The sequence below is a fragment of the Alligator mississippiensis genome, chromosome 1 (assembly GCF_030867095.1).
Source record: "Alligator mississippiensis isolate rAllMis1 chromosome 1, rAllMis1, whole genome shotgun sequence".
NCBI lineage: Eukaryota > Metazoa > Chordata > Crocodylia > Alligatoridae > Alligator > Alligator mississippiensis.
The window spans coordinates 180792101-180813328 of record NC_081824.1 but is presented as its reverse complement, the minus strand read 5'-3'; the positions used below and the strand labels follow the sequence as shown (position 1 = coordinate 180813328).

The following is a 21228-nucleotide window of genomic DNA, read 5'->3' as shown; positions in this document are numbered from 1 at the left end:
CTTCTTGGACACCCAACTCCCCTCCCCTCTGGGACCTCAGTACCTCCCTAACTATTCTCCTTACCTCATTGAAGTCCACCCTCCTGAAGTCCAGGGCTGCTGCCTTGCTGCATGCTTTTGCCACCTTGCGCTGGATGGTGAATTCCAGCAGGCGATGATCGCAGTCGCCCAGGTGGTCGAGCACCCACAGCCCCCTCACGAGGTCGTCGCCTGTGGCCAGCACCAGATCCAACAAGGCGTCTCCCCTGGTGGGGCTGTGCACCTCCTGGGTTAGATGGAGGTCCTGTATCTCGGCTAGGAACCTACGTGAGCGGTCAGACCTGGCTGACTGCTCTTCCCAGCAGATGTCTGGAAAGTTCAGGTCACCCATGATGACCACGTCTTTAGACCTAACTACCTCTGTGAGCTGACTTAAGAATTTCCGGTCTAGCTCTTCCCCTTGGTTGGGTGGTCTGTAGTAGACCCCACCATTAAGTCCCTTTCCCCTTGACTTCCTTGTATTCTAACCCAGAGCACTTCACTGTGCCCCTCATCTGACCTTGTGCTACTAGATGAGGATATGTATTCCTCCTTGATGTAGAGCGCTACACCCCCACCTTTCCTCCCTGTCCTATCCCTCCTGTATAGCCCATAGCCCTTGATATTCACCCTCCAGTCATGCATTTTGTCCCACCACGTTTCTGTGAGCCCCACTATGTCTGGGTTGGTGTCAGCTAGCAGGAGGGTAAGTTCCTCCTGCTTGTTCCCCATACTACGAGCATTTGTGTAGAGGCATTTGAGGCCTCCTGAAGATGTGTGCACTGGCCCCCTAATCTCAGTACTGCCCGGGCCCCAGTTGCTTACCTGGGTATTCATTCTGCTTGTCGTTGGTCCAGGCTGGGCTGTTCTTGTGGGTGTTGCTTGGTTTAGTGATCTAAGGCTTCCTCCGCCCTCATCTTCCCTATCCCCCGATGAGCCTAGTTTAAAGCCCGCCGGAGGAGATCCTCCAACCTAGAAGAGCACACATGCTTACCTTTGGGGGAAAGGTGAAGCCCATCCCACCCGAGCATGTCTCTTGTCGTGATGTGCGGGTCATTGTCTAGGAAGCCGAAGCCTGCCTCGAGACACCATTCCCAAAGCCACCAGTTGGAAAGTGGAATCACCAGTGAAAGCTTATGATCTCTATATATCTTATTTAGTTAGTTTATAAAGGTGCATATCTGCCCTGTCTTCTGACTGATGTCAAACTAGCACAGCTGGCTACCTATCTGATCAAAACTGGATACTGTACTCAAGATGAGGCCTCACCGGTGCTGAATAGAGTGGAGGAATCTCTTCCCTTGTTTTGCAAGTGGCACTCCAGTATCCTGTTGGCTTTTTCTGAAACAAGCATGCTGTTGGCTCATATTCAGACCCTTTTCTGTAGTGCAGCAGCCTAGCCAGTCATTTGCATAGGTGGCGGAAAGCCAGGGCTAATGGGGTTTAGCCCCCGCCCTCCAAAAGCAGGGCAGCCGTGGCAGTGCAGAGGACCACAACGCAGCCTGGGCACAGGCTCTGGGCAGCTGCAGCAGGGAGGAAGGGTGCACAGACATGCAGTCACAGCCTGCAGGTGGCCAGGAACGCAGCCCGGCAGTGTGTGGAACAGCACCTAATAGGTAAGTCTGTGAAGGGAAGGGGAAGCAGAGACAGATAGAGGCCCCCAAGATGAGGGAGGAGAGGGGCAGAGGCAGGGGCTGGGGTGAATGGAGCTTTGGGGTGGGTGGTGGGACGGTCAAAGCCCTAGGCAGCTCGCCCAGAGGCATGGAGGGCTCCTGCTGCTGCACACACCCCAGGGGAGGCATGGGGGGCATATGCCCCCTGGATCTGTGCATGGGGTGGAGTGGAGGTAGGCTGCCGCTGTGGGCTGGGGCTCTGCACCCTGCTGTCATTGCCCTGGGAGCCATGCAACACCATGTGCCTCCCATCGCAGGACAGGTAGGGGAAGTGGCGCAGCCAGCTCATGGCTCCTGGGGCAATGGCAGTGGAGTGCAGAGCCCAGCCCACAGCAGCAGCCTGCCTCCACTCAGCCCTGTGCACAAATCCAGGGGGGCATACACCCCCCATGCCTCCTCCAGGGTGTGAACAGCGGCAGGAGCCACCCCCCCTGGATGAGCCACCCTGGCCTCTGACCATCCCACAAGCAGCTCTGGGGCCCCACTCACCGCAGCCCTTGCCTCTGCCTCACTCCCTCCCTCACCATGGGGGCCTTTGTCTGCCCTGCCATGACCCTTCCCTTTCACAGACTTACATGCTGGGTGGTGTCTGTGTAGCAGCACAATAGAAGTATCTTTTAAGTTTAAGTTCTACTCAGCCCCCCCAAATAATATTTTCTCCCTCTGCCTATGGTGATTCCCCAGTCCATATTTGTGCTTGCAGTTACTTCATCCTATGTGCCTGAGTTTGCACTTGCCCTGGTTGAATCTCATCTGATTGTGTGGGCCATTTCTCTAATCTATTCTACTCAATCTGTATCCTAGCACTACCCTTCAGAGTGTCTACAACTCCCCCCCAGCCTAATGTGATCCACAAATTTGCTAAGCATACACTCCAATCCTATCATCCAAATCATTAATGAAGATATTGAACAATACCAGACCCAGGACAGACCCCTGGGAAACCCCACTTGATACCTCCTCCGAACTAGACCTTGAGTCATTGATAGCTACTTGTTGAGCATGATGATCCAAACAGTTATATATCCACCTTACAGTTTTTTTGCCTAGTCTAGTGATTCTCAACCAGGGTGCCATGAGATCCTTTCAAGGGTGCTACAAGGTGCCACATGGTGTTAGCATTATAGCTATGAAAACATGATTCACAAGATAAACCTAGGGATTTCACACAGGAATCCATAGTGTTGAAACCAGTCTGACCTGTTGTGGCCTTTCTGAGTTCTTAGCAACAGAAGAATTGCTCTATTATTTAACAGATTGATAATAATTCTGCACCTAGGTCACTGGCATATCAGAGTTGAAGGAATTACTAATAATGATACAAGGAGCACAGACATCCAGTAACTAAGCAAAATATGGATTTCTACTTGAAAAAGTAACAGTGGGCTGTCATGTTCCCCTTTTGGCATGAAATCAGCAGGAAAAACAGGTTTCTCAGAAAAAAAAAATCTGTCTTCAAAGACCATCAAAATGCATATTTAGTAGGGCTGTGCAAAGCTTTGGTCACTGATTCTATTTGGCGGAGATTCGGCCCGATTTAGTGGCCAAATTCCAAATCTGAATCGAATCAGGAGGCCCTTTTAATATCTCCGAATCAAATCAGAACCGTCTGAATCAATTTGGAAATATTCGGAGATTTGGACATAAACACAGCTTTAAATGTTTTTTCTACATACCTCAAGTTATCAGGCGTCTTGTGAATGCTGCAGTGCTGGGGCAGATGGAGCATCCCACAGGAGTGTGGGGAGGTCCCCAGAACGCTCGGCAGCAGACTTGGAAGCAGACCAGAAGCACTTCTGGTCCACTTCTGGGTATGCCAGGGAGCGTGGGGAGGGGCCCCCCCATGCACTGCCCTGGCCAGCTAATGGTGCCTCCTGGATCTAGGGGGGTACCTGGGGTCCCCCTGCAGCCAATCCTGTGGGATGCTTCATCCACCCTACCATCGCAGCATTCACGAGCCGCACCTGGTATCTGGAGGTAGGTAAAAAAAAAAAACATTTAAAGCTGTATGTCCGAATCTCCAGATCAGCATTGAATCTTCAGATTCAGATTCAGCTGAATCAAATCAGGGACAGTAATCTGAATCAGTTAATTGAATCACTGTTCCTGATTCAGGCTAAATCTGAATCTGAATCGAATAGGACCTGTTTTGTACACCCTTAATATTTAGGACTAGGTCACCTCCCTTCTTCAAGAGTCATTCAACAGCATTCATGCAGTGCAGGAGTATCAACATGATAGAGAAAATGATCAACTGAAGTTACAGAAACAATTAATCTTAGAACCTAATCTTCTCATTTTCTGTAAATAAGACAGTGGTTCCCATTAGTTTTATTGAAATAGTTCAGGCGAAATTGAGTACCTCAAAGTCAAGACATGCCGATAAAATATTTTAGATAGATTTTGAGATCTGAAGTTCAGTCCTTCAAAAAAGGAATCTGGTTCTACAAGAACCCTAACCTGGCATCAATACTTTTAACACTGAATCTGAGGATCCTTGCTAGTACCTGCTGTCCATGAATGGTCTGGAAAACCAAGACAATCCCCCCCGCCCCCCCACCAATCAAAACCACAGGACAAGGAAATGAAATGACTGTCACTCATCAGAAATTAAGCCAGACCTTCAACTTTCTTTGGACAGAAGCAGCTCATCTTCTCCCAGCTATACCCCCTCAGAACCCTCAAGGAGAAACAAAGGTTCCAGTAAAATAGGCTGTTTGTTTCTCACCTTGAGGCATACGTTTCATGTTTTGGTCACAAGCTCTTTAGAGTATTTGAAGAAACAACTCTCTTTTCTTCAGGCTTGGAACCATATCACTAGAAACCCTCTGAGTCTTAGAGAATGTACAAGTTGGAGATTCCATGCATACCCATCTCCTTCCCCTTCCCTCATGACAAATTCTTGCAGCAAGAAATGGACTCAATTCTAAGTATTAGAGCAATAGAAATTTTCTTTTGAATCCAAAGGGAAGGGATTCTACTTAAATTATTTTCTAAACCCAGTGAAAGAGATGCTCAGTTCTGGACTTGCTCAGTGTGTTCATCCTCTGATTCAAGTTCAGGAGGGTAAATATTAGGGCTGTGCGAAACGGCACTGTACCATGGAACAGTGTTTTGTTTCAAATTTCATTTAGATTCAAAACAGCTATTCTGTTTTGCTTCGTTGAAACAGTGAGGCTGTTCTGACACTGTTTTGACATTTTGCCCATTAGCTATAATGGGGAAATTTGAAACAGCCTCTCATCTGGCAGGCACATCGGGGCTGTGGGCCCCCAATCTGCCTGCCAGATGAGGGAGGGAAGCTGGTGCTGCTGCCTGGGACTGGCGAAGGGAACTGAGCCCAGTTGGTCAGTTCCCCTCCCCAGCGCTAGATCGGGCTGGGGATGGGAAGTCAGCCCAGCTGGGTTGAGTTCATAACCCCAGCCCCAATGGTCACGCTGGGATTGGCAACTCAGGCCAGCTGGGCTGACTTTCCAGCCCCAGCCCAATTGTAGGGCTGGGGAGGGGAACTGAGTGATCGGGCTCAGTTCCTTTCCCCAGGCCAATCACATTGTTTGATCAGCTTCCTGCAGCCCAGCAGTGGGAGACGGGGAGAGCCAGGGCTGTACTCCTGGCTGCTGCTGGGAGCGCAGCCCTGGTTCTCCCATCTCCCACCACCTCACTGCTGACTTTGAAACTTTAAACATTTCGAAACTTTTGAAACATTTTGACTAACCTCGTTTTGTTTTGAGGCTATTTCAAAGCCCTTCGTTTCAATTCCTTTTCGCTGTTTTGAACTCGAAATGAGTTGAAACAGTGTCAAATTGAAACCGCCAGTGAAATTTCGCACAGCCCTAGTAAATATAGCATTTAAGCCAGTCAAAGAGCACATTTAAAAATGCCGAACTAAACATTTGTCTGCTGGGAGGGAGTAGTCAGCCAGGTCCGACTGCTCATGTAGGTTCCTAGCTGAGATACAGGACCTCTACCTAACCCAGGAGGTCCACAGTCCCACCAGGGGAAATGCCTTGTTGGACCTGGCCCTGGCCACAGGCGATGACTTGGTGAGGGGACTGCGGGTTCTCAACCTCCTGGGCGATAGTGATCATCACCTACTAGAATTCACCATCCAGCACAGGGTGTCAAAGGCCTGCAGCAAGGCAGCAGCCCTTGGCTTCAGGAGGGCCAATTTCAATGAGTTAAGGAGATTAGTCGGGGAGGCACTGAGATCCCGGAGGGTAGGGGAGTCCAAGACAAGTGGTTGTTCCTTAAGGAGATTATCCTCCAAGCCCAAAGGGTGACAGTTCCAACGCGAGTCAAAGGGGGCAAGAGTGCTCAAAAGCCTGCATTGCTCAACAAAGGCATTCAGCAACGTCTGAAAGCTAAAAAGGAGGTGTACACCCAATGGAAGGGAGGGGCCATAACAAAGGAGGATTATACCTCCATTGCTTGAGACTGTAGGGGGGCTGTTAGGGAGGCTAAGGCAGAGACAGAACTAAGACTAGCAACCAGGATCAAAGATAAAAAGAAATCCTTTTTTAAATACATAGGGAGTAAAAAGAAAGCACGGGGTAATGTGGAGTCCCTGCAGGACACGCTTGGCAATCTGGTGGTTGCGCCAGACGATAAAGCTGACCTCTTTAACAAATTCTTTGCCTCCATTTTTCTGAGCAGGGACCGGGACATCCACCCCACCGGGATTCCAGACTCGGGAAAGGCACAGCCAGGCCTAGGGTCAGAGATGACCTAGTTAGGGAACTTCTGGTGGGGCTGGACGTGTTCAAATCAGCAGGTCCAGATGATCTCCACCCCAGGGTGTTGAGGGAATTGGCAGAGGTCATTGCAGGACCCCTGGCACGGCTTTATGAGCACTCATGGTGCTCTGGTGTGGTGCCAGAGGACTGGAAAAGGGCCAATGTGGTCCCCATTTTCAAAAAGGGGAGGAAGGAGGACCCCGGAAACTATAGGCCCGTTAGTCTTATCTTGGCTCCCAGGGAAGCTCAGTGAGCGAATTTTCCAGAAGCACATCTGTGAGGGACCAGCAGGGGAGATTATGCTTAGGGGCAACCAGCATGGGTTTATTAGGGGCAGGTCCTGTCAGACCAACATGGTTGCCTTCTACGACCAGGTCACAAAATCCTTAGATGCAGGTGTCACGGTGGACGTAGTCTTTCTGGATTTTAGGAAGGCCTTCGGCACTGCCTCACCCCATTCTCATCAAAAAATTAGGTGACTGTGGCGTTGATGCCTACACAGTCAGATGGGTCACAAATTGGCTGGAGGGCTGCACCCAGAGAGTGGTGGTGGACGGGTCATTTTCAACCTGGAGAGATGTGGGCAGTGAGGTACTCCAGGGCTTGGTCCTCAGACCTGCACTGTTCAATATCTTCATCAGTGACTTGGATGAGGGGGTGAAAAGCACCTTGTTCAAATTTATGGATGACACTAAGATGTGGGGAGAGGTGGGCACGCTAGAAGGGAGGACAGGCTACAACTAGATCTGGACAGGTTACAGGGGTGGGCGGATGAGAATAGGATGGGATTCAGTAATGACAAGTGCAAGGTACTGCACCTAGGGAGAAAGAACCAGCAGCATACCTATAGGCTGGGGAACTCCCTTCTCATCGGCACAGAGGCAGAAAAGGATCTTGGAGTCATTACTGATTCCAAGATGAACATGGACCGCCAATGCGAGGACACGGTCAGTAAGGCTAACCGCATCTTGTCATGCGTCCACAAGTGCATCACGAGCAGGTCCAAGGAGGTGATCCTCCCCCTTTATGCGACATTGGTCAGGCCACAGTTGGAGTACTGTGTCCAGTTCTGGGCACTGCACTTCAGGAGGGATGTGGACAGCATTGACAAGGTCCACAAGAGGGCCACTCGCATGGTCCAGGGGGCAGCAGGAGGGCAGGCCCTATGAGGAGAGGCTACGGGACCTGAATCTGTTTAGCCTCCACAAGAGAATGCTGAGAGGGGATCTGGTGGCCATCTGTAAACTTACCAGGGGGGCCAGTGGGGAACGGGAGAGTCCCTGTTCCTCCAAGCACTGCCAGGAGTAACTAGGAATAACGGCCACAAGTTGACTGAGAGTAGGTTCAGGCTAGACATCAGGAAGAACTACTTCACAGTCAAGGTGGCTAGAACCTGGAACCAACTTCCAAGGGAAGTGGTGCTCGCTCCTACCCTGGGGGTCTTCAAAAGACTAGATAATCACCTAGCCAGGGTCATTTGACCCCAGCATTCTTTCCTGTCCATGGCAGGGGGTCGGATTTGATGATCTACTCATGTCCCTTCTGACCCTACCAACTATGAAACTATTTACTTCTACACTGCCAGATACAATTACTACGGGCAGCTAGAAAAATATATAAATGGGATTCAAATCACAATATAGTGGGTTGTATCTTCTTTCTCCAGCTTTTTTAAGTGGCTGCTACCATCTAGCTCGGGAGCGAGCAGTTGTTTCAGCTGGAGGGCCACTTAACAAGTTTTGGTAGTATGGGTAGTACTAATAAAAATTGAAAATTAAACTACACCTCTCTCTCCCTTTCCCCTGATATATATGTCACTTAATGTCTGCTAGTGGTCAGTGGTGAAGCTGCCATTGCCTTCTTTTCCAAATTAACCCTAATGCTGTCTTTGTTAGGCACCACAGGGACTTTATGGTGTGGTAGTAGATAGAAGGCAATCTGGCATCAAAGCAGATGCTGGCAGTAGTATAACTGAAGGACAGGAGAGGATTGGCCAGGGCAGCAGCCCCCGGTGCTCCCTTTGGGGGTGGGGTGAAAAAAGCATCCATTGCCACAGCGGTGGCAGATCATGTCACCCCAGGTGCAGAGCTGCACTGCTATGCCTCTGGCCACTTTTCCCTGTTACCTAACAGCACTTGGAAGTTCCTAAAGTGAAGCTGTTTGCTATGTTTTTTTGCTTCATCTTGTGGGCCAATCAGTCTGGAAAGGCAGGCCTTCCCACCTCATTATTTTCTGTGAAGGAGTATAATCACATACTGCAGCTTGATCTGGACTGATGGGTCCCCAAGGTTTCTAGGGATTAGGGTGGGTTTTATGCTCAGAAAAATAACATCTGTGTTATCTGGTAGAGTGGAAATAATGCCATTGTAAAAGAACATTGCTAAAAGGCAAACTTTTCTTGCTCTGAAAACTGACATCTCTAGCTTGCCTTGATGGTATTTTTTTAAATCAATGCCACAGCTTAGCACAGACATTTATCTATCAGGAGAAAACTATTATCTTGTGACAATATAATATTCGACTGACATTATCTTTTAAGAGAAGTGACATGTCATCTTTAATTCTAAAAGCAAACTTTGTTAGCATTAAGGATTATCACAAATTTGATTTGATTTGTCTCTGCTTTATAGTCGATAAACTTTTACAGGAAATGAATTTGCATTTTCTTCTTGTAGCAAGAAAGAAAATGACTGCTGTAATTAATGTTCTATATTTAAACAATTATTTTAGCCCATTGTCTTTTTTTAAATTTTGTATTATAAATATGTCCAACCTGAAATTCAGTGATGCTAATTTACACTTATACTTTAAAAGAATGTTTAATCTGGTACGTAAATGTAACAATTTGACACACTATTTTTACTTAAAGACATAGACTTCACAGATTTCTTTCTGAAAAAAATGTTTTGCTGCCTTACTTCAGTTGAAAATAAATCGGTGCCATCTGTTCAACACACATGAGCAAATACATAGCAGACTTATAGATCAACAAACCTGCAATGTAGAATTTTGGAGGGGGTTATACCTTTTTAATTTCAAGCTTCCAGGGAGCTGATAGACTGTAGAGGAATGTGAAAATTATTAAAGTTGCCTTTGAACTTTTCTCACAAAAATGTTAAAAATCTCACTATATTCAACCACTGCATGAGAATCTTTACTGCATTCATTAGAAATACAACACACAATTCACAGCCGAGGAAGAGAAGGGTCAAAAGTGGCTGTTTAATCTTAACCTTTCTATGGCTGCTCCATAGTCCCCAGCATAATGTACACTAGGGCTGTGTGAAGCTTCAGTAGCCGATTTGATTCAGAAGAGATTTGGCCTGATTCAGTAGCCAAATTTCTGAATATGAATTGAATTGGGAGACCCATTAAAAGCTCCAAATCAAATTGTAAGCCTCCAAATCGATTTGGAGAGATTCAGTGCCGATTCAGAGATTCGGGCATAGACTATACAGGTAGCAATCCTCGACAGCACTGAACACAGCTGCCTCCAGCTGGTAGGTCTGTTGTGATGGGTGGAGGGGGAAGGGAAGGGCCATGGGGGGCGGGAAGATCAACACCCCCACAGCGAGGTAGGGGTTGGGGCTGGGGCTGGGACAAGATGTCCAGCCCGGGTGGTGGGGCACAGGAGTTGGGGAGGGGGGCTCCCATCACCGCACACTGCGGCTGGTGGGCATGGGAGTGGGCATTTGCCCTTTTCATTGTTACCAGTCCAGGAGGGCATGGGAGCGGGTGTGTGCCCCTGGATCTGCGCAGGGCAGACTGGGCTGGGCTGCGCTCCGGAAGGCTAATCCCAGCTGCCTGCTGCCAGGCTAGGCTCCGCAAGGCGGGTGGAGCCAGGGCTGTGCTCCAGGCAGCTAGCCCCAGCAGCAGCCCAGAGTACAGCCCTGGATCCACCTACCCCACAGAGCACAGTGGAGTGAGGGTTATGGGGGGGCTGCAGCCACCCTAAAATTCCCCATAGCCCCTGCTGCTGGCTCCTCCCCGATCTGGGTGCATGTGCCCACCCCCATGCCCTGCCACTGCTCACCCAGCCAGGGCACGGAAGGGCGAAGCCGCAGCTCGTGCGGGAGGCATGGGAAGGCTGGAGCAACTTCCGCCACTGCACGCTGCTTGTCTGAGGCAGTGCAGCGACACCATCCCATGCTTCTCTGCCCCATCTGGGTAAGTGGTGAGAGGGCATTGCCCCTGTTGAGGACTGCTGCCTGTTTAGTTTATGGCCAGATCTTTGGATCCAATTCAGCCAAATCGAATTGGGACGGTGATTCACATCACCAAATCAAATGACCGTCCCTCCAAATTTGCCGAATCTGAATCCGAATTGAATACTTGCCACTTCACACGGGCCTAATGTACACAACTATTGAGCCTGTTGTAGACGAGATCCAGAGCTGTTCCATGGGTGTACATTACCTGGAATCTTAGCAGCATCGCACAATGTAGCCTTGTCCCCAGCATACATACAAACACACAAATACATCAACCTTTTTCATTTGTGAATCCCTTTGGAAATGTTGAATGGAAGTGCAGGCCCCTTTGAATTGTAAGTATGGGTATTCACATACTGTTGATTGATCATAGTCATCTTTTATGGATGCCCTAAACACAGTCTGCAGACCCTCAGGGGTCTGTGGGCCATAGGTTGAAAACTACTGCCCTAACCAATTAATTGCAATGGAAAGAGGAAATATAAACACTCTGGGATTATGATGTTGTTACTGAATATGTTTAGTTAAGTCATTATTTCAGCACACAGCATCAAATATCTCAGCCTCTGAGTCATGCTGCAAGGGCCAAAAAGGAGTTGTGCTAAATGAAAATGAACTTTAGTGTAAGTATCCTGTGCTGTAGCAGAGTGAACATATGGCTCAATATCAGAATCTAAAGATGAAAAAATCCTTATTAAGTTCACTGACTATCTCTGCCTGTGCAAGGGTAAGCCTGAGTTACTTTCTAAACCTCAGAATGGGACTATTTAGCCTTGGAAAACATTTAACTAGGAGAACAAAAACTCTCATTTCAGACCAAGAGTGCTATGCCTGTACAGCTGACTTGTAACGCTGCTATAAGTGATATGCTCCTATAAACTGGTGTCTGTAGTAGTGTATCTCAGAAGGTTAGGGCATTCCTTATAAGTGACATACAATAGCTTGACTGTTACAACTTGGAAAGGGCACTTTGAGATTTTCCACGACTACAGCTGAAGAAGCTAGTGAGTGGAATGTAGGAAAGATAAGTACAAGAAGATTGGAGTTATGTGAGTTCTTAAGGATAGATATTCCATGCAGTCAGGATCCCAAATTAAAGGTTGCAAAGTTAAGACACTGTTGGAGGTTTAAACCAACAAAGTTTAAATTTGGTGGGTTTTGCAATGGTGAGTTGTGTCATCAGAAGTATATGCCTTATTCAAGGTACATGAGACAAACCCATTATCAAAGCTAAATAGAGCTATAATAGAAAATTTGTAGTAAACACTGCTCTGCATAAAAAATGAACGTTGAGTCCATTTCTGAGAACAGACAAAGCAAAACACCTTGGGATGTGGTGAGGCCATGAGAACTGAGGGACACTGATCCATATAAAGAATATCACATGAATCAAGTTTAAGAGACTGAAGGAATTTTAAATACCTTAGATCAATGGTTGCTGATGACAGCATCCTCCTCAGTGATCCACAACAATGCGCCACAGCTGCTTGATGCAAATGTCAATAAAATTTAAAAATAAAGTGTACATGTCAGCAATTCACACCATCCTAATGTGCAGAATAGAAGATTGATCAGCCCTAAGGAAAGTTACTATGCTCTCCACCAAGGAAATTAAGATGGTGTGGTAGTCAAGTGGTCAGATACTCCATGACAGAAAATGAAATGAGACCGTGAAGGACTTAATTTAGCAGGCTCCAGGCAAAGAAAGTGAGGAAGACTGGACTATGTTTGTATCACCATATCCTGCAAAGACTTGAGGACTTGTGTTCATAGGATGGTTCTTGCCATGAAAGTGCAACAAAGCAAACCAGGGTAGAAATTATGGATCCAGTAATTAGACAGAACATCAGTGATCTTCAGAAAGGTCAATTTAGATGACTGCCCAGCATGTGATTGAAGTTATGGCAAAAGGCTATAGCAATTACTGACGCTGAGCAAGAAAACACAAGAAAACCAGTCAGTCAGTTGTCAAAATCTTGGATGCTCTTTGTCATCAATCTGCTTTCCATGTTGTTTGCCAGGGTGTTTGAAAGAAATGTTTAGCATGGATTCAAATATATCTTATACATTGGTACTGGAATGCCATTACAAAAAGAAAAGGAAGGCAGATGAAATGGAATAGAATCCTTTCATTCTCCTTACTAGGCCATAGAGTCACCATCAAACATAATCCCAAAGTTCTTCAGAAACTCAACAGTGGTCAGAATATTTGGAATTAATGTATTTGACAAAGGCATTATCATCTCATCATAGTCTCTGAAAGCTTTTCATATGCTGTAGGGAACAGCGTAACTACACATTTATAGAGCCTTGCCAGAACTGTTTTTTGTGGTTGCCAAACACATTCAGAATCAGTGCCAGTGTGCTGTCAGCTCTATTGCCATGTTGTCATCCCTGGTACAGGGTTTTTCCTAATTTTTTTGAGAGACGACTATACAGGACATGTATTTGATAACAGCAGGTATTCATTCTCCAGTTATGTTGGGGTACACCCCCAACACTGCATTGTTCCTCTTTATGATGTGTTTGAAAATAATTTGCTGTTTTAATTCTGTTCCTGATTAAATAAATTGGATTTTAGCTATTAACATCTTTGAGACCAGGATTGGGACCAGAAGGAAATATTTCATCTCATTTTCCTTTTATTGTATGTTCTGCTTTATTGATATATATCAGCTTGTCTTCTAAAAGTCATTTCAGTGCAAAAATGTGATTTATTTCTGAAGTATCTGCAAAAACTCTGATGCACAGTAAACTGTAAGTAAACCAGAAAATGAGGAGCATGACATTCTCCCAGGCTGTACAACAGAACTGTATGCAAGTTGTAATGCTTTGACATTCTTTTTCTGATTTTTTAGAAATAATCAAACAGGTCTTCATGCAGAAGAAGAAGCTCTCGTTATAATCAGTGCTCTGAAAGAAACCAATTTACCCAAGTTTCTCACAGAAGATGTCCCACTGTTTGAGAATATTATGGCTGATCTGTTTCCAGAAATTGTGGTTCCAAATACAAATACTAGCAGACTAGAGGTAATGAAATAGATAGGACTTCTTTAGGACTGTGATTGATAGTTTTAATGTCACATTTTACTTGGTAAAGAAAGAAATTTTTATAAACTTTTAATAGTTTAAAAGTTCTCAGACTTTTTTCTAAGGAAGAAACATGGCATGCAATAAATCAAAGTAATTGAGTGAGTTAATGGAGGAGAATTCCCCAATAGTTGGAGAAATAACGTGGTTTTCTTTGTGATACTAACCACATCATGTTTTTCTTTGTGATGCTAAGCATAGGCCAACTAACTCATCTGAGTCTTTGCAGTGGACCACCACACTTCTGTGAGGCATGGATGTGGCTGCAGGTGCAGAAAGAGGCCACAAATAGTCCATAAGGCAACAGATGCTGTGAGATGCATGGGACCAGTAGGGCCCCAGCATAGAGTCTAAGGGGCAAGACTGAGCTCACTCTGCGGCACTGGAGATAGCATCCCAAAACCTAACAAATAACATAGATTCATAGATTGTAGAGTCGGAAGGGACCACAATGGATCATTATGTCCAACCCCCAGCCCCTGGCAGAAAAGAGGACTGAGGTCAGATGACCCCAGCCAGGTGACTAGCCTCTTCTTGAAGACGTCCAAGCTAAATGATAGCACCACCTCTCTTGGAAGCCCATTCCAGATCCTGGCCACGCTTACTGTGAAAAATGGCTTCCTAATATCTAACCTAAATCCACTCTTAACTAGTTTACACCCATTATTCCTAGTCACAAGGCATGGCAGGTAAGGTAGAAAGGGTATCCCATGAAGCTGGAGTGGGGACAGTGGTCAAGTGGCCACCAGGGGGCATCACAGCCACTCCTGGGACTTGAGCTTGTCACAGTGCTATAAAGTTTTTTATGTCCTTAGTGGTATAGCATTTCCACTCTACTGGGTGGTAGTAACACCCAGAGGCTGGCTAGCCTGTCCCCACTCCAGCTCTTCCAAACTAGTGCCCTGGGTCTCACCTGCCACACCTTGTTGGAACAACCAGTTATATGGGAGATGTCCTGAGCATGAGATTGGGGTTTGTTTTGGGTCTCTTGACTCCATCCTCCTGTACTTGTCTAGACCTCAACCCTCTTGGTCAGGGCCTACTTGCCCTAGCTGCTAGGGCTGGGCAAACTTTGGTTGCTGATTCTATTCGGAGGAGGTTCAGCCTGATTCAGCAGCCAAATCTTTGAATCCAAATCAAATCGGGAGACCAATAAAAAGGTCTGAATTGATTCAAAGCCTCCAAATCAATTTGGAAAAGATTTGGAGATTTGGGCAGTCCTCGTTTGCCACCACAGGGAGCTGGACACGGGCTCTGTGCCAGTAGGTAGGGAGTGCGGGGGCTGGGGGGCTGGGGGAGATGAAGGGGACCATGGGGGGGGACCCCCACCAGGTCTCACCCCTGCCTGTTCCCCCAGCCCTGCACTCACCAGCTGCTGCAGTGGCCATCAGGGCTCGTGGCAGAGCCCCCCCATGCAGTGCAGGACAGTGGGGGGCAGCAGGGATCACCCCCCCCCCCCCCGCCTGGCAGGAGCCAGTGAATGCGGTGCTTTTATTTATTTTTAAGTGCTGGAATGCTGGGGCCAGGTGGGGCAGCCATTTACGGGGCTGGGAGAGTGGGCAGGGAATGGGGCCTTTTCAATTTGGAGATTCAGCTGATTCAGCGGCAGCCGAATCTCCAAATCAGATTCGGACGGATCGATTCAGGACAGTGATTTGTATCCCCAAATCAAATCACTGTTCCCTGAATTGGCCGAATCCAAAGCGAATACTAGCTGCTTTGTACAGGCCTACTAGCTGCTACCCTCAGGCCTATCCCACTGGTTCCAGCCTTGGCTTCTTGGCAGCAGTGGCATGGCTGGGAATTAAGCCCCACATTTGGGGCTTGGTGCCCCTCCTGTTCAGCCTTGGGGGGTTAAATTCCCTCTCTTTCTTCCTTTCTCCCTCTCTTTGGCCCTCTTGCCTACAAGAGCCAATCTTGCAGGGTACTTTAAGATGCCTGCAGTGCAACTTCCACTTCCCTTCACAGCCATTCCCAGTCCTCCCATCAAACTGAACCTGAAATGCCAGCAACTACTTCAAAATAAAATCCCACCCCTCTAAACACTGAGCACCAAAACTAACAAACTCAAATCCTTTTCCTTTCTCAGTCCTGCGGTAGGAAAACCAGAGAAAGAAAAAAAACCCGGTCTGTCCTTACCCACCAGGGCTTCTTTATTGCTTCTGGTCACCACCGTGGTCTTGGGAGTCCTGCCTTCTCCCCAGCCAGGGCTAGAATGTCTCTCCAGCCTGAGGGCAAGACTATGTATTCTCCTGAGCCTCTCCCCTTCCAGTCAGCCTGACCTATTATCTGATCTGAGCACAGGGATTGCTCATTAGACTCAGCCCTGCCAGCTGCCTTTCCTTCCTGGAGTTCCCTTGTCTCTGGGTGTGTCTACACAAGATGCTACATCACCATAGTGATGAGCTACATTGCCATAGCTTGTTGCTATGGTGACATAGCATCAGCAGCACAAACTGTGATGCCAATGCTACTGCACAGTAATGTGGGGGAAAAAATGTGCGGCACCAGGACTGCATAGTAACACCAGTTACTGTGCAGTCTGGCACACGTGTAGATGCACCCTCTGTGCCACAAAGACCCTGCTCTTATAGGGGCCTTGCCAGTCCTGCTGGCCGTCTTGTCTTCCCTCAGTAACATGGCAAGAGTTCCCTTTAACACAAACCCCTTACCTTTTTCCTTGTCCAGGGGGTGCATTGTCTTCTGCATCTTCTTTTCTTCATGTTTTCATAAGAAGAAGTCAGCATTCACATTTTATGTCCCAGGGTGGTACTCCATTAAAAAACAATAGGGTTGTAAACTAAAGGACCACCTCATGAGCCTCATGTTGTCTGTTTTCCTTTCACTGTAGCAAGTGTGAAGGAGTAATTTTTGTAATTATGGTGAACTGCCAGCTTAACAGATAATACCAGAACATCTCTACAACCCCCTTAATGGCAAGATATTATTTCTTGATGGTGGAATGTTTTTTTCTTGTGAATGTAGTTTCCTACTTATAGGATATTCAGTTCCCTCTCTTCTTTGAGGTAACATCACCCCAGTGCCATGTTTGATGTATTCGTCTATACAATAAACTGCCAATCAAAATCAGATGTTTGCAACACCAGGGAATGGCATAAGGGTTCCCTGGCCTCCTGGAAGGTCTGATCAGCTTCTGTAATAGTTTGATAATCCCTTGAAAGCTTGAAGTTGCTTTTTCATTGAAGGTTGTGGTTAGGTCCACAAGGCCACCACTTTGCCCATAAGTGGGCATATCTGGTCATGGCCCCCTTGGAATACAAGGTGTTGGGTCTCCTCTTTCCCTAGGATTCACTTCTTTGGATTTGCCATCAGCCCAGCTTTTCTCAGTTCCTGAAGTATGGCTAAGAGTGCTTGCAGATGATATCCCCAACTAACTGAAAAAATCACATAGTTTATATACGTTGCTGCATGTTTCTGGTATGGTGCCAATAATTTATTTATAAGTCTCTGAAATGCGGCTGCTGCTCCATGGCGCTTGAAAGGCATCTGTTTAAACTTGTATGACCAACCCCATGGTCTCCCAAAAGCTGTCTTTTTCTAGTCCCCGTTTGCCAGCAGTATCTGCCAGTAGCCCTTTGTGAAGTCAAGGGTGAATATGTAGCTGGTTTGTCCAATTTTCTCTAGTATCTCATTTATGCTTGGCATGGGATATGCATCAAATTTAGCTGAGTTATCTTCTGAAAATTAATGCATAGTTGAATACCCCCATTGGTTTTTAGCACCACCACAATTGGGCTCCTCCACTGGCTCTGGGACTCTATAATCACTCCTTTATCCAACATCTGTTTAATTTTAGCTTTCTCCTGCTTGTGTAGCTTCTGTGGTATTTTGTTTCCAGGCATCCCAAACTACCTTTCCTAGTGGAGTCTCAATGTGATGTATTGCCTCTTTAGCCTCTTCTGGATCCTCTCAAAACACATCCTGGAATTCCTTCATCATCTGTCCCACCTGTGTTCATTGCCAGTCAGTTAGCTGAGCTCTCAATTCCACCACCTGCTGGCTCCCCAGTTCTTCTTCTGGGAGACCTAATTCTAGCTTGTCGGGATATTCAGCCACTCTATCTTTCCACAGCTTCAGCAGATTAATATGATAAATCTGCTTGGGTTTCCACCTGTCTAGTTGGTGGACCTCATAATCTACCAGCCCCTCTTGACAACTTACTTTATAAGGACTGTAGCACTGGTCCCACTTCTGAGGCTCATCTGCTATGAACTTTCTCAGCATATTCTTTAAGCATACTCCATTGGTCTGTGGGTGGTATATGGAGGTCTGCAATTTTTAAATTTTGAGGGTCTTGCACATGCCCCTCATTACACCGGATATGAAGTTACTTCCCTGGTCCATCAATATCTCCCTTGGAAACCCCACCCAGGAAAGAACTTTCCAGCTTCTCTGCCACCTTTGGGACTGAGAATGTCCACATGGGCATGGCCTTGGAATACTACATTGCTTAGTCCATTAGGGATTCATCTACATGTGTGCCAGACTTCACAGTCATTAGGTACTTACTTAGGTAAGAACTAAATGACTGTCCAATAACTGGCATTACTGTGCAGTCCTGATGCTGCACAGGTTTTTTCCCATGCTAGTACACAATAGCAATGAGCTTCTGCAGTGCATAGTAGCTTGTTGCTACTGCACAGTAGCATTGGCTTCGCGGTTCATGCCCACCAATGCTACGTTGCTGTAGTAACAAACTACAGCAACGTAGCTCATTGCTACAGTGATATAGTGTCTCATGTAGATGCACCCTATAAGTAGTATAAATTGGTATCCTGTGCTGCTTTTCAGAAGCAGTCCCACAAGGTCCATCACAACCCTTTCAAATTGTGTTTCCACCAAGTGCAGTGGGACTAGCAAAGCTATAGGAGGCTTGCCTGTGGCTAACAGCTGACATAGGACAGGACCTGCAATAGTTCCCCACTTTATGGTGAATCCCTGGCCAATAAAATTGCCCCAACAACAGGTCTCTGTCTTTTCATGCACTAAATGCCTTCCTTTGGGGAGCTCATGAGCCATCCTCAACAGGGCCCTTCAGTAACACTTTGGGACTAGTAACTGTGCTTCTTCCTCCCCCTCTACTTTTCTCCATTTGACCCAATACAGTAGATTGTTTCTAACCTCAAACCAAGGCATCAGTGTCAGCAACCCAGGGCGTAGAATCTCATGCTTACATTTTACTAACCCTTCTCAAAATGCATTCTGAAAGCCATCTTCTTGCATATGTAGAAATGTTTGTAGATCATCTTATACAGATATAAATTAAGATTAATGCCATTTAGGCAGTGGAACTATACTATAAATTAAAGGAGTGATTTCTCAAATCCATTATTTGTAGGAGAGTAAAGAATGAACTTAGGAGTTAAAGATGTAGTCTTGTCATTCAGGTATGGACTTCTGAAATGTCTTTGTCCATAGAAAATGCAGGGAACTTTTAAATGAAGACCTTCAGTATCAAGTATGAAATAAGATGCATGTTATAGTGAAGAACCCTGTTACATTTGCAATTAAGCAGTTAATTATAAAAAATATTCATCAGTTTGAAATATTATTTATTGAATTCTAGAATGTCAGAAACTCACAGGCTGTTAAGAGACCTGACCATTTATTACAAATGTGTTTTTTCAGAAATACCTTTTTTTTTCTTTCTTTTTTCTTTGTTTTTTGCATACAATACACCTTGGAATATAATATACATCTTGTTTTTGAAGACAGAATAAAGAAAAAATAAATTTCATTGCTGTAAGTAAATAAATAGTAGCAGCTAGGGACTGAAGCCTGCTCATTGTTCTGCTCCCTGTGAGTTGCATGCAGATTTTACTTTCACTTGTGCTCTTAAATGAGACAAATTGTTTTTACCATAGTTCTCAATTATAATGCACACTGAAATTTCCAGCATTTGGGTTTTGGAGAAAGGTGCATGCTTTATGTGAGAAAATATGATATTAGCCCTAGATATTGTGGAAACCATCTGTTTTGCTTTGTTTTTCTATTTATGCCACTGCCTATTTTTTGTATACAAAAGAAAACAAAATGTTCAGGAAAATTTACTTTAAAGCAATTCATATAATTATTTTAAGTACTACTGCTTAGCTAATAGCATACTTTTTCTTACCTTAGAAAGCAATAGCTGCTGCAACACAACAGCTGTGCTTGCAGCCTTGGCTATCTCAAATAGAGAAAGTTATACAGTTTTACAATCAAATTCTGGTAAGTATGGTGGAAATTTTTTTAACATTGAAACTTTTTTTTATATTTGTTTATATTGAAAAATTCTGTTTTGTCAAAACCATTTTCCCCACAGGGCTATAGTGATTTCAGCAAAAGTTATTGTGTGTGAGAGAGAGCCACTTACCTACTTATACACAAATATCCCATTAGGATATTTATTTTAAATGTAAATAACTCAGATTCAGGTTCTTGCTTTGTCTAAGTCAAAGCACTGGCATGAAGAAATGCATCACAAAGAACAGTAATGTCACCTGGTCTTCTGTTGGCATTGCATTTTGTGTAAATCATGAAATGGTCATTGAGTCAAAAAGAGGGATTGACTCAATGGCACAGCAGTTTGAGGCAGGCCTGGGAGATCCAGGTCTTTGAAGTAGTTTGATTTTCTTCCAAGTGTTGGGGGGAAAAAGAATAAAAAAGTTTTGCACAAAATTGAATTGTTGGGGTTTTTGACAAGTCTCATATAGTAGTTTTTTAAATATTTTTGAAGATATATGGCAAAACCCCCAAAACAGCCATAAGTCAGTTGAGAACTACACAAATGAATCATGCTGTGGTAGAAACTTATTTCTCAGAAAAAAGAACAAATTCATATCTGCACATACTACAAATATTACAAGTATTTTTTCTAATTAAATCTAACATTCTGGGAATGATAAGCCTGAAATACTACCTATAATAAGTTGATTTTGCCTATATGTTTTCAGACTCGAGTTGGTGTGATGTTAGTAGGCCCTACAGGTGGAGGGAAAACTACTGTTAGAACAATTTTAGAGACAGCTTTGGTACTTTTACCTACTGTACATTTGGAAAAAAAGTCTAATACTGATCCAGTTTTGCAGGTAAGATTTTAAAGTGTTTGCTTAATCCTTAATTTTAAATTGCTGGTTTTAATTTCCTTGTAATGCTAACATGCATCTATTGTAGTTCATTTTAGAATTTATTTTACCTACAAACAAATTTGTCAGTCAAGACATTTATTTATTTACTAGCAAATTGTCCATTAAGAATGATGGGGGAAGGAGGGATGGAGCCCCAGGTCCAGCCCCATGCTCCCCCTCCTCATCCCCCCCACCACTTTGGGTCCAAACCTGCTCCCCCCTGCCCCCCACTTCAGGTCAGAACCTGCTCCCCCCCTACTTCAGGTATGACCCCTCTCCACCCCCCTCCCCCCTTGTTCTTCGGGTCCAACCCCACCTCATTTCCCCCCTCCCCCTGCTTTGGGTCCGACCCCACTCCATTCCTCCCTGGTTT

At 45.6% G+C, this 21228-nt stretch overlaps 1 protein-coding gene across 1 annotated transcript in view; it reads left to right on the top strand.

Moving 5' to 3' along the window:
- DNAH14 (dynein axonemal heavy chain 14) overlaps window positions 1–21228 on the top strand; it is a 277358-nt gene that overhangs the window by 69737 nt on the left and 186393 nt on the right. The window contains exons 19-21 of the mRNA XM_019483009.2: window positions 13494–13665; window positions 19867–19956; window positions 20682–20816. Coding sequence (XP_019338554.2) covers window positions 13494–13665; window positions 19867–19956; window positions 20682–20816 — 397 coding nt within the window. The remainder of the gene's footprint in view (window positions 1–13493; window positions 13666–19866; window positions 19957–20681; window positions 20817–21228) is intronic.